At 43.3% G+C, this 17,049-nt stretch overlaps 1 protein-coding gene across 1 annotated transcript; it reads left to right on the top strand.

Moving 5' to 3' along the window:
* The first annotated feature begins 2,046 nt into the window (after positions 1–2,046).
* On the top strand, positions 2,047–16,595 carry LOC130455352 (cysteine dioxygenase type 1). The gene is made up of 5 exons (XM_056803932.1): positions 2,047–2,898; positions 8,120–8,197; positions 12,054–12,208; positions 14,709–14,878; positions 15,891–16,595. The coding sequence occupies exons 1-5, from the start codon at positions 2,729–2,731 to the stop codon at positions 15,918–15,920; spliced, it is 603 nt and encodes a 200-aa protein (XP_056659910.1). The 5' UTR covers positions 2,047–2,728; the 3' UTR covers positions 15,921–16,595.
* Positions 16,596–17,049: the final 454 nt, after the last annotated feature.

Raw genomic sequence — 17,049 nt, 5'->3', positions numbered from 1 at the left:
GGAGCATTCCGCAATGGGCAAGTGGTCAAAGGACATAGACATTTTCAAAAGAATAAATATAAACCTTAAGCATTTGGGGGGGGGATGTTCAAATGAAGTGAACCCTAAGATATCACCTCACATACATTACACTAACAAAGGTGGTAAAAGAGGGGAGGACACATTTTTGGTGGATCTATGGGATCTCAGTCTTCCTAATGGATTGTTCATAGAGGCAATAATTGGTTCAAGTGTTCGGGAAAACAGTTTCCAATTATGGAGAAGTATACCCCAAGATGGTTATTGCCAAAAAGAAAATACTTAGAACTCCAGAAGTTTTTATGTCCTCAATGAGTGGTTGAACTAAGTCCTATGTAAATATAATGGGATATTAATGTACCGTAAGGAATGATAAATTGAGACAAAATAGTAGAAAGAGTGAGGAAGTACCCCAAAGAGATAATGGACACAAAGACTTGTACAAAAATATTCATAGCTGCGCTCTTTGTGGTGGCCCAAAACTGGAAAATGAGGGGATGCCCATCAATTGGGGAATGGCTGAACAAACTGTGGTATATGTTGGTGATGGAATACTATTGTGCTAAAAGGAATAATAAAGTGGAGAAGTTCCATGGAGACTGGAACAACCTCCAGGAAGTGATGCAGAGCGAGAGGAGCAGAACCAGGAGAACATTGTACACAGAGACAAACACACTGTGGTATCATCGAACGTAATGGACTTCTCCATTGGAGGTGGTGTAATGTCCCTGAACAACTTGCAGGGACCCAGGAGAAAAAAACACCATTCATAAGCAAAGGATAAACTATGGGAGTGGAAACACCGAGAAAAAGCAACTGCCTGAATACAGAGGTTGAGGGGAAATGACAGAGGAGAGACTCTAAATGAACACTCTAATGCAAATACTATCAACAAAGCAATGGGTTCAAATCAAGAAAACATCTAATGCCCAGTGGACTTACGCGTCGGCTATGGGGGGTGGGGGGGGAGGAAAAGAAAATGATCTATGTCTTTAACAAATAATGCTTGGAAATGATCAAATAAAATATATTTAAAAAAAAAACAAAAAAAAAAGAGTGAGGAAATCAGAACCAAACAAACAAACAGTATATATATACAATGACTAAAATAAAGTCAACAGTTGACAGGCAGCAAAACTGGTAAGTACAATGGTCAATGTTAGTGTCATGCTATCAAAGGTAAAGGACCCATCCCTCTTTTCTGTTATCATTTAGATAAACACTAAATGTATGGGGACAATGTACTTTGGAGGGACTGGTGAGTTTGGGGAAGTTTCTGTGGCAGAACAAAACGTGTCCATTTTTATTTTTACTGATTCTGACCCTAAACTCTAGGAAATCTATAAGATTCAGGAGCCATTCTCCACCAAAGGCAGAAAGAACTAAAGCTATAATAAATCTCTGACAGCAATTACTGTCTGCACCTCTCTCCTTTGTGTCAGAACCTCTAATTCCATTTCACTCACCCCTCCGGTTTTCTTTATACTTACTAATGTCTTAGAGATGATTTCACTTGAGGGCGCAACGTGGTGTACTGAATTGGGCTTGATGTGAACTGGGAAGGAGTTTGGGTTTCCTGCTAACTAGACGTGCGATCATGGACGGGACATTTAATCAGCCTCGGTTTCTTCTTATGTAAAACAGGTGTAAAGTAACAAACTAGGCTGCCTTAAAGGAAGTATTTGGAAACCCCTGAAGCGCCCATGTAAATGTGATCGTTCCCACTAGTCAAATTAGGCAAAGAAGAATCTTTAAAAAGCCCATTTTCATGCCCTCGCCTCCATTCGGACGCCCTTAGCCCCCGTGTCTCCCTTTGTCCAAAACCGTATTCATTTGCTATTTTTCCATTTGCTTTTCTCGAAAACAAGAGTCGATTCACACTCTTCCTCCCCAGCGAGCCGAAAGCTCCCAAATGTTTTGATTTCGAACCCATTCGGCCCCAGGCGCGGAAGAACCTAAGAGAAACACCAATTTTCACTGTTTTCTAGAGCCAGTGCCCTCCCCTGGATTCCTCAGCCCCACTGGAGACTTGGCTCGGAGGGTGTGTTTGGGGCAGAGCGGGGCAGCCCAAAGGCAGAGAGCAGAGAAGGGGAGGGAGGATGCAGGTTAGGAAAAGATGCTTAAAATAAACCCAGGCGAAATGGAGAAAAGAGACCGGAATAATGCCGTGGTTGTTTTAAGCCAGCAACGCGCTGCCACCGAGAACGAGGGCCTCTCTTTGGAGGGTCCTCGATAAAATCAGGAGGCCTCCGCTGATTTGTCCCAACTCCACAAACATCCCTCCTCCTTTCCTCCTCCTCCTCCTCCGCCACCGCCACCACCGCCACCACCACCCCGTGGGCGGTTGGTACATCCCACTGTAGCACCCGGAGCTTAAAAGGGGAGCGCGGGGCTGGAAGTCATTGAGTTGGTCCGCTAGGGGAGGGTCGTTCATTTTTTCTGTGCTTGCAATCGAACCCATTCCATTCGTCCCCTTCCTAGAGCTTTGGGCTTTTGTGTGCAGTGGGTTTTCCCACCGTATTCGCTTTAGACTGTTGTTTGCTTGCTTGTTTGCCTGCTTCCTTGCTGGTTGGGCTGGGGGAGGGGGCGTTTCGGGTCCTTTCCCCTCCCCCACACACCGGCTCCTGTCCTGCACCTCCTTGCTGGCCGCAGGTGGCTGTCGCTACTGTAGAAGGAGACCGAGCAGGCTGGCAGAGAGCGGAGGAGCGGGATGGAGCACACCGAGGTTCTAAAGCCGCGGACGCTGGAAGAGCTGATCCGGATCTTGCACGAAATCTTCTCCGGGGACAGCATCAACGTAGAAGAGGTGCAGTCCATCATGGAAGCTTATGAGAGCAATCCCACGGAGTGGGCAGCGTACGCGAAATTCGACCAGTACAGGTGAGTGAGAGTGTACCAAGCTCCGCTTCCTGCTGCCTGGCCGTTGCCCAGTCTGGGCTGCTGCCTGCTGGCCTGGCGGGGCTGGCAGGGGCGCTTGGCGTTAGGAAGAAGAACGAGCCCGTGTGGCCCCTTCGCAGGGCGCGAGCCCCCCGCTGGAGACCCAGGACCGCTTTGGAAGGCAGGGTTCGGGTTCTCCATCTCCGGGGTCTAGCGCAGCGGGGTTGGGCTGTTTGCTGACTAACGTTAGCCTCCCGAGCTGTAGAGCTGACAGGAGCCTTGAAGTCATCTATTCAGACCCATTAGAGGACGCCGATAAAGAGCCCGAGGCCCAGGATGAAGGAGTTTGCCCCCAAATCAATGGATAGTAAGGCAGGCGATAGGAACCCAAGGCTTCTAGGGAGGAAAGGTTTCTGCAGGCTCCCTCCAGTGCCTTTGGTTACAAAGAGAAAACGCACTTCCTTAGAGCAGCGCTTAACTTAATGGGTTAAGGAAAATTCTCTGCCAGCTTGCCAGGCTGCTGTCTTTGGGCTTGGCACAAAGCTCCCTTTTGGGCTGGGACCAGCAAGGCGGCCCCAGGAGAGCCTCTAGACCGCTCCAGAAGTTTTTTAGACTTGCACAAATATGTGGAACCCTACAGATTTGTACTGCTGGATGAGGTGGAACCTGGCATTTCAGAACAGAAAACTCATCCCTCCCTCCCTCCACCCTGGATCTTCTTATTCTCTCCCTGCCTCTGTCTTTGGCTCTGTCTCTCAATTCCTCTCCCCCTCCCTCCCAGTAAATGTTTTATTACTATTTGTCTCCTTTTTTATCAGCCTCTTTCTATTGATTTTTCCTCCGTTGCCCCCCATAAAACCCTCTCTGGTAACACTCCTGTAAAACAAAGAAACCAAGTGGTACCTTGAATTGAGGTGCCAAGTCGGAGACCTAAATCCAAATCCTTTCTCAGACATTTTCCAGTTTTGTCACCCTGACATTTCAGCTTATTGTGCCCCAGTTCCCTCTGTAAAATGAGAGAGTTGGACTTTGCATGGCTTTAAAGGACTTTTCCAGCTGAACCTATGATCCAGGGAAGATAAACCAATGCAATGGATGGCCTTGCCTGGAAATCTGTGTTTCATTCTGGAACCAATGATCCACCACCTCTGTCTCCAGCAAGACAGCTCTCACCGGCAGCCCTCTCTGAAGTCAGGAGTGGGCATTTCATTGATCAGAATTCGGAAGGCTTTCAGTGGTGTCTTCCTTTTCCTTGTCTGCAGTCACCACCTAGCTTTCCTCCAATGAAACTCCTACCTTCTCTCTTAGAATCTCTCCATTCCAAGGCCCAAGAACAGTAAGGGCTGGGCGATTAGGATGAAATGATTTGCTCGGGGGCCCAAAGCTAGGACGTGTGGCTACCAGCTACCCCAAATCCATTTTTGTCTTACGGCACAATTTGTTCAGCCATTCCCCAATTAATGGGCAATTGGTATCTCTCATCTCTGCCACAGCCCGGTTTCTCCCTGTTTTTCATACTTGTTCCAATTTCTCGAGCCAGATCCTATTCACCCTTCTGATTGTTTGATTCAGTCCAAAATTGTTTGCACCTACGACAGACCCCGGGGCCTAACGGGGTGTGTAGACCTGACCCTACACTCCTGATACGATGACAAAATCCAGCTCTAAATGTTTCCATAGACACGAGACCTTTCCTTGTCATAGGGGAGGTGTCTGGTAGTGGTAGTGCTAAGTCAAAGTGTGCCTCTGTATGTCATCATTTTTTTTAATACAGTTCTCTCCTCTAGCTCTTGTTTTGTAGAGGCACCAAGCCACTTAGTCTGCAGCCTCTAGATTCCAAAAGGGTGCCTTTCCCTTCCTTCCCTGGTGCTCCCAGTGGTGCTTAGAGGGCGGGACTGAAGCAACCAATCAAGCTGCCAGGCTTTGGCCAAATACACCACATAGAAGTCACGGAGCTGCCCAGTGTCTAACTCCTAGACCTGCTGGATGAAAGGAAAGGAAGGAGATGTTGTTGGTGAAAGGTTGGCAGAAGGGATGGAGATCTCAGGTTGCTATTTTGGAGCTCTGGCATAGAAGATTGTCCAGTTAGAAATTCTGTAGTTTGGCAGAGAACAGGGCAGATCTGAATCCATTGGCCAGGAATCCTGTGGCAGGATTCTTTCTCTTCGAGTTTTCTACAAAAACAGCCCACATTCCTGTGAACTTGTACACAGATGCATGGAATGATCTAGTTCGATATCCATCACCTCCTTCCCCCTGCCCATCCCAAAGCAAATACTGTCTAATTCCGATTGATAGAAACCTTGCTGATGTTCAGCACTGTTATGAAAATATCCAGCAACTTCTCTGAAGGGAGAGACTGAGCTGTGTGTAATTAGCATCTCACCTTGAAGGGAGGCCTTTTAGGGTGCCAGCTTTTAGGCAACATTAGCTTCCTTTGGATCTCACTCAAGGGCCACCTCTTGTGTAGCTCGTTCCTGATTTCCTCCCTCTCTTCCACTTGATTGGTTGATTTTGTTCTTCCTTCTCTCCCTACTTTGTATTTTTCTATGTACATTTTTCAGCCACAGACGCCAGCGAAGTGTAGATTGCTTACGGTCTGAGACTAGTTCAGTTTCTGTCTTTGTATCTTTAATGCCCAACGGCTCCTAAACCTTCAGTTCAACGGATTGAAAGGATACCTTCAAGCTGCCCCGAGTCGGAACCCGACTCACCTTCATTAGTGTATTGTGCTTGTTCTCAGAAATGCACAAGAGGTATCTACACATTATTATTATGATTTTTGAATCCTTATCTTCTCTCCCAGAATTGATACCAAGCATTGGACTCTCTGTTCTCTTTTTTGCTTGTTAAATTCGCTTACTTAGACTGGAGTTTGTACTTACATCACCAAGAACAGATAATTATCTAGTTCAGCCAAGAGCAACAGATAAAAAGGTAAAGAGAACCAGCGGCTGATAGCTCTCAAGGTCATGTGAGTACCTACAACTTGACTTGGTTTAGCCACCAAGTACTGTCCAAATTTTGGGCCCCGTAACTGGTCAGTCACTCATAGATGGCTCATCAGTACTCTCCTGCCTTCTAAAGACAGGCAAGTTCTCCAGCCTTCCCAAGTGTCATCTGTAAAATGGGGAGGCTGAACTCTCTGGCCTTCTAAGCCCTCCTTCAGGCAGCTAGGCGGCACAGCGATAAAGCATCTGACCAGAGTCAGAAAGACATCTTTCTGAGTTCAAATCTGACCACAGACACCAGCCATATGCCTGGACAAATTGCTTCACTCGGTTTGCCTTAGTTTCTTTAGCTATAAAATGAGCTGGAAAAGGAAATAGCAAACCACTCCAGTATCCTTGCCAGGAAAGCCCCAAATGGAGTCACAGAGACATGGCTGAAAGGACTGAACAGCAACGACAGTGTCGAAACTAAGTCCATGGATCCTGTGGAATGGTTGCTTAAGCATCCTAGGCAGGGAGTGCCAAGCACCTTCTGTGTTGTGTGTCTTCCACATAAACACAGTTTCTGCCCTTGGCATACTTATTTCCTCATTGAGAAATGAGACTGACACTTGGGAAGCAATCATCATGAGATCTCGAATTAACAGCTGGAGAGTAATTAAGAGCACAAGTGGCGATTTCAGGGTACGATGTACTTTTTGTGCTTACATTGTCTCGCTTGATCCTTGCAGCTCGGTCTTGGGTGAAGCTCAGCTTCAGTCTAGAATGGAAATAGATTGGACCAAAATGATACTTGAACCATATCTTCCAACTTAGGGTTCAGGGCTACCTTAATACTTAATAAATGCTACATACAGGGGCAATCAGAGGGGGCAGTGGATAGAGGGCCAGTCCTGGAGTCAGGAACCAGAGTACAAATGTGACACTTTGTAGCTGTGTGACCCTGGGCAAGTCACTTCACCCTGTTTGCCTCAATGCCTCATCTGTAATTTGAGCTGGAGAAGGAAATGACAAACCAGTCCAGTATCTTGGCCAAGAAAACCCCAAATGGGATCATGAAGAGTCAGACATGCCTGAAAATGATGAAATAATAAAAATGCTACAGAACTGCAAAAGGATGGGAGGGTGAACAGGGAAACAGATCAGTGTGACAAGGCTGAGTGTTAAATACTTTTTTTAAAAAATCAATTTCAGTAACACTATGCTCAGCCCCATTTAATGTCATTTAGGAGAACTAAATCTAAAAAACCCCAGACATTTATTAAACAACTAATCCTTATTATGTATGCAGGGCATGTCAAATAGCCTCCTGGGAGTTTTCATTATTTCTGGACAAAAAGGACGTCAGAATAGAAATGTCTATAAACAAAATCTGGAAAAGCATGGCAAAAGATCCCTTTCCACAGAATTATAGTAAAACTTTGCTGAACTCGAATTTGAAAAACAACTCTTGGAGCCTTACTCTATTGTGAGCCTCAACTGTTCTTTTAACCTCCCGCTTCTATGACAATTCTGCCTGCTCTCATCAGTTCTGCTTTAAACAAAATTGATCGTGCTTATTTAGGGTTCAACTGTGGCTAATACCCCCAAATTAAATACTAAAACAACTTTTCAGTGATCTGTTTCTTACGTCCCCATTTAGCTACAAGGAAGAACAATTGTAGCCCTTTTGCTCGGAACAGTAAAAAACTTTGGGAATTCATATTCTATAGAAATAACTTTGTTCCTTTCTTTATCAGGTCAAAGAGATTACATGCAGTCGGCTAGAATTGGCCTTTTTCTCCTTCCCCTTCCCTTCTCTCCTCCGTAGGTCACAGCTAAATGCTGGAGGAATTCGGAGAACTCCGAGAAAGTTCTTCAACATGGAAGAATGAGATGCAAAGAAATATTTTGGGCGCTCTAATTTTACCACATTGGAAATAGAAACCAAGTGATTTTCACTGAAATATTTAACATTTTTTAACTATAATGACAGAGAAGCAGGGAGAGAGAAGAGAGTAATTGTGTCCAAGAGAGCTTGTATGGGATGAGGGCCTTGAACTTGAAGTCAAGGGACAGATTGGTGTCCCTTCTCTTACACTGAGCAGCGATGTGACCCGAAACGCAGTTGGTAACCTCTCTCCGGCTCAGATCCGTAATCGGAAAAACTGAAGGGATGGTCTTAAATCTCTGACGTGCCCTTACGGTTCTGAGGTTTGCCTCCGAGAGCTCTATTTTCTTTCTTCTGCCTCTTCCATCCAGTGTAGTTAAACTTCTGGCATTTGTTTTCTTAGGTACACCCGGAATCTTGTGGATCAAGGAAATGGCAAGTTTAACCTGATGATTCTGTGCTGGGGTGAAGGACATGGCAGGTAACAAATGCACAAAAACTGATTGGGCCCATGTTCAAGGAGAGAAATTGAGCGGGGAAGCTTTGGGGGTCTCCCCTCTTCTCCCTCCCCCTCCAAACTTTGTTTTCAATCTCATTCATTTCCCAATATGCCCCTCCAACCCTACTTACTAAAGCCAGCCCTTTTAACAAATATTTTAAAAGAAATCGAGAGCAAAACCATTTTATTGAGTTTTAAAACTTTATTCTAAGCTCAACAAATAGCCAAAAAGAATATTTCTATATAATAAAGTAAAATGTATATGAAGTAGTGAATTTCTCCTTTTATGGCATTACTCTTGTTAACCCTCCCTCTCTTTTCTACTCCCTCCCTTACTTACATAGAGAGAAAAAATACATAGTCAAAGAAAACCAATCCACAGGGTAGCCATGTTAAAAAAAAACTGTTTATATCCTTCTATACAATGAGGACATCAGCTCCCTGTCAGGGGGTGAATAGTGTGCTTCGGGACAGGTTTGAAGGCATAGCTAGTCATTACTTTGATTAGCATTCTTAAGGTATTGAGAGTTGTTCTTCTTTTTCTTTTTAATAAACCCTAACTTCTGACTTAGAATCAATAATAAGTTATCAGTTCCAAGGCAGAAGAGTAGTGAGGGCTAGGCATTTGGAGTTAAGTGACTTGCCCAGGGTCATACAGGCAGGAAGTGTCTGGGGTCAAATTTGAACCCAGCACCTCCCATTCTCAGGCCTGACTCTCTATCCACCCAGCCACTTCACCGCCCCAAGAGTTGTTTTCCTTTAAAGCATTATCATTATTGTATAAATTGTTCTGCTCACTTTACTCAACATCAGTTCTCACTTTCCAGACTTCCCTCAAATCATCTTTTGTCATTTTTTACATTGCAAATATTTCATTGCTTTCATGACCTCAATTAGTTCAGCCATTCCCTAATTGATAAGTTGTCTGACTCTACATTTCCAGATCTGTTCTCTCCTTTCCACCCCCTCTTCTCATCCCCTTCTTATAAACTCTTAATAAATCCTTGTTGATGAACTATTCTCTTCCTAGTACTGATTAATTTTTTCATCATAACCTTATCTCCCTGTTTCCCTGCTGAATTGCTCCACCTAATGATGCGTGTGTGTGTGTGTGTGTGTGTGTGTGTGTGTGTGTGTGTGTATTCATCCATTTTACTTTGTCTCTTGGATCTAATAGAGTGAGACAATTTTCATTTCTTAATTCTTGAAATGTGGTTTCCAGGATGTTTTTTAAAGGCGTCCATTGATTATTTTTCCTGGACTTCCTTTCTAGTTTAATTGTTTTTAGCAGCACAGTGCCTTCTAGTTTCATTTTAATTACCTAATTTACCATAAGTTTACATGCAGTTTTTTCACATTTTAATTTTGTTTTTATAGTTTTACTCTCTTTTAAAGTCACTTGTTTCTTCTTAGGCTATTCTAATTGTCAGTTAGTCCATTACTTGCATGAGATTTTATCCTTGCCATTCTGAGCTATTCATTCTCCTTCCCGTTCTTCCTTCCAGAATCTTTATTTCATTTTTAATCTCGTTTCATTTCTTCTAAATATTTGTGGAATACCTCTGGGCAATGTTTTCCCTTTGAGTGTCTGCTTGTGCTTGTTAAGGTGTTTCTCCTTCGAAATTGGATTTTTTGTAGGGGAGGGGAGATATCTACAGTGATATTTTTTGTATTAGATAACAGCGTCTCTCAGCCTTAGTTCCTCAGTCAGGCTTTGTACCAAAGCCAGGCTGCACGTCCTGCTGCCCTTTTAGGCGGTGTGGTTGTTCTTGCTTGGTATCACCCTAAGCCCCCCAGGTCCCTAGGCAGAGCTCCACCTGTCAGGATTAGCCCTCTTCCTCCTCCCCCAGGATCTTGGAGATTCGGGCTCCTCAGTCTCAAGCTCTCTAGCCAGTCCATTTGTCTTCTGTAACAACAGAGGCAGCCTTGCATGCTTACAGTCCCTCGTTGTTCAGTGAGGAGAAGATGCACGTGTTTTCTCCTCTCTTCCACAGGGTCAGACTCGGTCATCATAACGATGCAGCATTGAGCCTCCCCCACGCCCACCTTATATTGCTGTGGTCACATGGGTGGTTCCTGACTCTGTTTACTTCCCTCTCTATTACTTCCCATGAGTCTGCCCATGTTTTTCTGAATTCTTCCGAGCTATTTCTCCCAACACAGTAATACTCCATTCAGTCCATCTACTCCAATGAGTTCATCTATTCCAGTCAATTGACTTTTGGCAAAGATGCCAGAGTGAAACCTACCCAAGGAAATCTGCACCGAAAGCTCCAGCATGGAGTTTAAGTGTGCATTTAACATTATTGTTTATACTAGACTATAATCATATTAAAGCATCTGCTGAGAACGTGTTAACTTGATTATTTTTTCCATTTTCTATTGACTTGAACTTTAAGTTGGTGCCTCTCTAGTCTTGGCCACTTGTATTTGGGGTTTGTATTTAGGCAACATATAAACTAGAAAATCAGATTCTCAGGATAGTCTAAAGAAAGGGGAAAATAAACACCTTTTCTTGTAAATCCGTGTTTGGCTTCTTTGCCTACATATGTAAAATGTGGGTTAAATAGGAAGACGTTTTAAGAGGCAGAGTGGCACAGTAGAGAGCGAGCAAGCGTGCAGGTCAGGAAAACCCAGATTCCCCTTCCACCTTTGATTTCGTGACCCTTCCTCAAAAGGAGCCATGCTTTTTTCCTTCCTACATGTTATACAGAGCCAGGGGGGCTCTGATGTGTCATTTGGCCCAAATCCCTTTACCTTTTCCATAAGTGAACAGATTCAGATTGTGCTGCAGGAGAAAAGCCTAGATTCTATCTAGCTCATTCTAGAACCCAATTCCTCGTCCAGTGTTATTTCTACTGGACAAAAACTGCCTTTCTTCTCCATCTTGAGTAACGGTTGTAGCTGAATATTTTTTATGGGAACAACCAAAAAGAAGACTTAAAGTCTGACAAGCTAATTAATGTTTTACCCCAGAAATGAACAGCAACCGGAGAATTAGTGACTGCTTTTCTGCTGTGTATGACCTCTCGGTATGAGGACAGCAAATTGTTCTACTTTGTTAAGAAAGAACCTCTCTTTTAACATGTTCCAAAGTTTCTTAGTCTCTTGGGGAATTGTGAAATTGGGCATCAATTCAAGCTAGCTTGAGCTTAGTCCTTTCATTTGGGCAGCGAGAAATGTCTCAGATCATGGAAAAAGTCATATTCTTGTTTCATGTTGCAAAATAAATGCATTTAGTTTATGGAGAGGGAACACGTGTTCCCCTCTGCATTCTTGGCGTACCAGATCCAATAGAGTCTGGCCATATGAAATGAGCACCAATAATGGTCTCGCCTCTCGGCCCCAAAGTCTGCCAGTATATGTTAGTTTGAGGAACCCCCAAATATTTCTTTTCCTATTCAATTTTAGTTTTTCTCTCACCAAATAAGCTGGAAAGCCCTCTGTCGGATATTCACATGTCACCGAGAGCCAGAGAGGGTCCAAAACTAGTTGGCTTTGCTAGTTAGAGTTTGCACCTAAAATATACGCACTTCCACCCTCTCACCCCGTCCCATTTCTGGTGATCTTTGTGATCTAGGATCACGCTTGCTTCATCTAATCTGAATAATGTTGGCCAAGTCAGACAAAAATATAAAAACAATGTAAAAATTCAAGATAATGGAGCTTAACGGGAAATTCGTTTGTTCTCATCTGTATTCTGAAGAAGACTTTTGCTTTCCAAACCTCCGACTTGATAGCCTCCCCTGTTTACTATTCGAAGACTTTTGTGTACTAGGCAATGCACTGAGTTGAGTTGTCATTCTCTGTGTGTGTGTGTGTGTGTGTGTACATGTAGCAGTATCCATGATCACACAGACTCCCACTGCTTTCTGAAGATGCTGCAAGGGAACCTCAAGGAGACGCTCTTTGCGTGGCCGGATAAGAAATCCAACGAGATGATGAAGAAATCGGAGAGAATCTTGAGGGAAAACCAGTGTGCCTACATCAATGGTAAATGGACTCTCTTACCTGCCCAATCCCTTTCCTCGGGGCGTTAACTCTGAGATACTACCACTTGATCGGTCCTGGAGGTTACTTAGACAGACACAATGTTGCCTTCTCTAGGAATCCAAACTGGTAGAAAACAACTTAAAATCATCTTAGAGGAAATGTTTGTGAATCAAAGTGTGACTGATATGGTAAGAATGCCATCTGTTTCATGCAGGCGAAGCTGATTTTCCTTGAAGAGAGGACAAAGTGGCTGTCCTTGGGATAACATTTTGAAACATTGGCTGGGAAAAAAGCCCAGCCCAGGGAGAGTTGGTGCTCCTGAGATCTGGCCAAATTCCCATGGCCACAAAGATACACACTTCCTGCTTTTAGAGAGACCCTGACCCACTTTTCCAGCCACAACACTTGAAGATACCATATTGAATTTTGAAGAGATTTAAGATGTTTTTAAGTGGGATTTTGGTTGTGTAATTCTACCCTGTGCCCTGACTTTAGATCCTAACTCCTAAAAAAAGATGAGATTCTGAGTGCAAAGTATTGTGGGAGATGCCAAGAAATAGGGTAGAAGTTGTTCTGAAGCAATTTACAACATAGTGGGGAACATGGAATATATCTGTTGAGTAAGGCTATACCATTGTGACTTGACTATTGACTTAGAAAACCATAAATGAACATTATCTATGTTGTTTGGGGTTTTTATTTTATTCAACACTTCCTAATTGTATTTGAATCCTTTCCTGACAAGTCTATTAAAAAGTTGAGAATGTGGAGAGCTCACGTTTAGCTGAGTTGATCAGATGAAGATAGGAGGGGAGGACGTGCCAGGCAAAAGCATGAGGTAGGCACCCAAACAGGTATGTCCAATGGAACTGGTTCACCCGCTGGTCTTGGAGTCAAAGGTTTTTGAGAATGGTAAGCAGGTGGGAGTCAGTTAGAAAAGGACTTGAACCCTAGACTGAAGAGTGGACTTTTTAAAACAGATGATAGAGATCTGTTGGAGTTTTTGAGCAAAGCAATGATATAACTAAAGAGTTGATTTCCAAAATACTGAATTGGAAAGTAAAAACAAGATCTAGGGAATGGTAAGGACTGGACTGCGGTGGTAGGAATGAAATTAGAAAAGATGGAAATGAAAATGGAGAGAGAAAATCAACAAACCTTAACAACTGACTGAATTTAGAGGAAAGGAAGAGTCAGAAACAAAACGGACGCTAGGACTTCTGGCCAGGCTCTTCTCCAAGGGTATCCGTGATTTCTCTTCCTCTACTTTTGCTTTGACTATTTTCTTAGACATTCTTGCCATTAGAGAAATAAAAAGTTCGTAAGATCTCGGGCTACCATTATAATTATATCCAAGTTAATGCGTCTTGCAAGAGGTAGACTGTTTCTCAAAGGTATTAAAGTAAAAATGGGTCTATGGCGATGGCTATGCTAATACTTCTCGTGTCTTTCCAACCTCTGCAACCAGCTTGTGTTGTGATCTTTCCTGGAGGCGGGGAGAAGGCATTGTGTAATATGATGAAAGCTGTTTTCCTTTAGTGCTCCTGAGTGGATTGATACTTGGACCAAATAGACCATATAATGCCCCATTTGGCTGTCATTTGATAGCTATTGATACAACAAGAAAATTGCCCAACCTCAACAAACACTAGAAGCTGGGCTTTAAAAACAAAGGCAGACCACAGAGGTAGTTGTTTTTTGGTATGTCGTAGAAAAAAATACTGTTCCCTGGCCTATAAAGTTAATTCTACATGACAAGAATAGCAACTCGAATATCACCCTTCCCCTTAAAAGGGTATTTATGTGCATGTGTTAATTTTTATTTTTTATTCTTTTTTATTATACAGATTTTTCATTTTACTATAACATGTAATATTAAATTTCCACATAAGTTTTCTGAAATGCTATGATCCAAGTTGTCCTCCTCTCTCCCTTCCCTCCCCCTTTCCGGAGCTGACAAGCAATTTCATCTGAGTTAAATGTGTACACACTAATTTTTAAGGCACTTTCTTTCTTTCTTTTTTTTTATAAACCCTCACCTTCCATCTTGGAGTCAATACAGTGTATTGGCTCCAAGGCAGAAGAGTGGTAAGGGCTAGGCAATGGGGGTCAAGGGACTTGACCAGGGTCACTCAGCTGGGAAGTGTCTGAGGTCAGATTTGAACCTAGGACCTCCCATCTCTAGGCCTGGCTCTCAATCCACTGAGCCACCCAGCTGCCCCTTAAGGCACTTTCTTGGAAAAGAAAATAACCGAACATCAATTGGGCAAAGAATAGACATTGAATCATAACTTTAGTTTCTCAGGTCAACCTCCATGGTAATAGGAGATCATGAAGTTCATTGATCGACCTTTAGACTCCTGGGTTTATGAATCCCTCAGACTGGTTCTAATTTTCACCGAAATGCATGTGATTTGGACTTGACCAACAGATTTTTCTACCTTTAGACCAAGACTGGAACGCTTATTTTGTATTCTCTCTCCTCTTGTCTCCGCCTTAGATTCTATCGGTCTACATCGGGTGGAGAACATAAGTCACACAGAACCTGCCGTTAGCCTTCATTTGTATAGTCCTCCTTTTGACACTTGCCATGCCTTTGACCAAAGAACAGGACATAAGAATAAAGTCACAATGACTTTTTATAGCAAATTTGGAGCGAGGACTCCATTTGTAAGTATGAAATGGACGAAATCCTTCTTATCCTCTCAGTTTCAACACTTGCCCAGTCCTGGGTTGGGGATAATATGGTGGTACCAAGTGTCACCAACAGGTCCTGCCCCTAGACTTAAAGACGTCTCTGTGGAGCATCTTGGGAAGGATTGAGATCTTTGGGCTTTACTGAAATTGACTTTAACTCGAGGCAAGAGGTTCCATACTTGTTCCTTTTCTCATGTTTTGGACAACTCAGGAATACTGAGATCTAAGCCATGAATCAAATGTGAGAAGGTTTTTTTTTTTAAATCAATACCATATAATTATAAGAGTAACCACATAATAATCATCATCATAGTTTGCACTTACATAATGTTTTAAAGTTTGCAAAGCACTTTACAGTTTATCCTGGTTTGGCTACTAAAGAACTGATTGCAGCTAAGTGGTTTAGTAGACTGAGATCCAAGCCTGAAGTTGGGAGATCCTGGGTTCAAATCTGGTCTCAGACACTTCTAGCTGTGTGACCCTGGGCAAGTCACTTAACTCCCATTACTCAGTCCTTACCGCTCTTCTGCCTTGATACCAGTACACGTATTGATTCTATAACAGAAGGTACAATTTTTTGGAAAAGAAATATGAGACCCGCACCCTGGAACAAGGCACACCACCTAACTTTCTAATGACAACCAACATGTTAGAGTCTTTCAACTCTAATGAAATAGCTAGTGACGGAGAAGACTAGTCTTCGGTTTTTAGTAACTAGTTTTTATTCTTAAGTTGGGGGTGTTGTAACTGCTGTTTGGTGTATGGACAAGGACCGCTATAGGTTTTATAGTCGAGTCGACCGCCCGTCACTGAGGAGCTGAGTCTTAAAGGGGCGCTTTCTCTAGGATATGTCAGTTCGTTAGGAAGGGCGTTATTGTTTTATTTTGACAGGCTGACATTTCGGTTCTCTCTTCCCTAGAAAGACTAGGATTAAAAAAAAAAAGCTGAGGATATTTAGTGAAAGTAATTCTTTTTTCTTTTCCAGGCAACTTCAAGTTCATTGGAGAACAACTAAAGAGCTCCAGACACTAGAGTTTCCCCTCTTTCTCTCTTTTTTCTTTTTAAAGATTGTGAAAATCATTCAGTGTGGACAAAGACCTTCCAATCATTGCTGTCCAATAGAATTTTGAATAAGATGCATAGGGATGTATTAGGGCAAGACTACTGGCTGCTGGTAGTTACCGTGAATGTGGTAATGGTGGGACTAAGAGGTCCTAGAGAGGAGACTTTCTGTCTTTAGGGTCTTTTTACTTGGAAGACAGAATCAGATGCTCTCTTAGGGTTTCTCTCTCATCCTCCCGGTTCCCTCCTAGGAAAGACGATGACTTCCTTTCGACCGTTTTTGTACCTCAGAATTAGCAATAAAGCCAAGTCCCAGACTTCCTAAGGCTGCCTTTGTTATTAGCTGAGAATTGAGTATACAGGTTTGTAGCACACTTCATGTTCTCTAAGCTGTGTTCAAAAGAATTGTTGGGAAATCGAGGTTTGGCTGCTTTTCCATCTCACAAATTCCTCCGCTGTGCATAAGTCACCGCGTGCCTCTAGAGGTCTTGGCCCTTGGGAAGCAAAGGGCAAGGACCGAATGGGAGTGAACAGCAAAAGAAGCGTGACCAAATGCCCACGGAAACTCCTTTTTGTATTGCTCTGAAAATTGTCAGGTTAACTTGAATAAAAGTGAACTTGAACCTCATTTCCAATGGCCCCGTGCCTGCGTAGCTGCTCCAAAGGAACCCTCCTGAATCGGAATGCAAGTTCTACCGTTCTACCTTTCCCCTAGAATAGTTTTCTCTAGTCGGGATGCCAGCCAGTACACAGAGCTTTTGAATATTTTCCTAGGTTTCCAGTAATGATTTTTTGAAGTTATTCCTAGTAAGAGATTCTACGAAGATACTCTGAACTCTTTCCTTGGGTTTACCAATTACCCAGTACAAACATGCTCTCAGCAATTATGCAGGCTTCATGCAAGGATAAACTTAAAAGGAGTGTCTCGGGGGCAGCCAGGTGGCTCAGTGGATTTTGAGCCAGGACAAGGGATGGGAGACGTTGGCTTCAAATCTACATCTGGCTTCAGATGCTTCCTAGTTGGGTGACCCTAGACAAGTCACTTGACCCCCATTGCCTTGCCCTTACCACTCTTCTGCCTT

This window comes from Monodelphis domestica, chromosome 7 (genome assembly GCF_027887165.1).
Source record: "Monodelphis domestica isolate mMonDom1 chromosome 7, mMonDom1.pri, whole genome shotgun sequence".
NCBI lineage: Eukaryota > Metazoa > Chordata > Mammalia > Didelphimorphia > Didelphidae > Monodelphis > Monodelphis domestica.
This window is presented reverse-complemented; position numbering and strand designations above follow the sequence as displayed.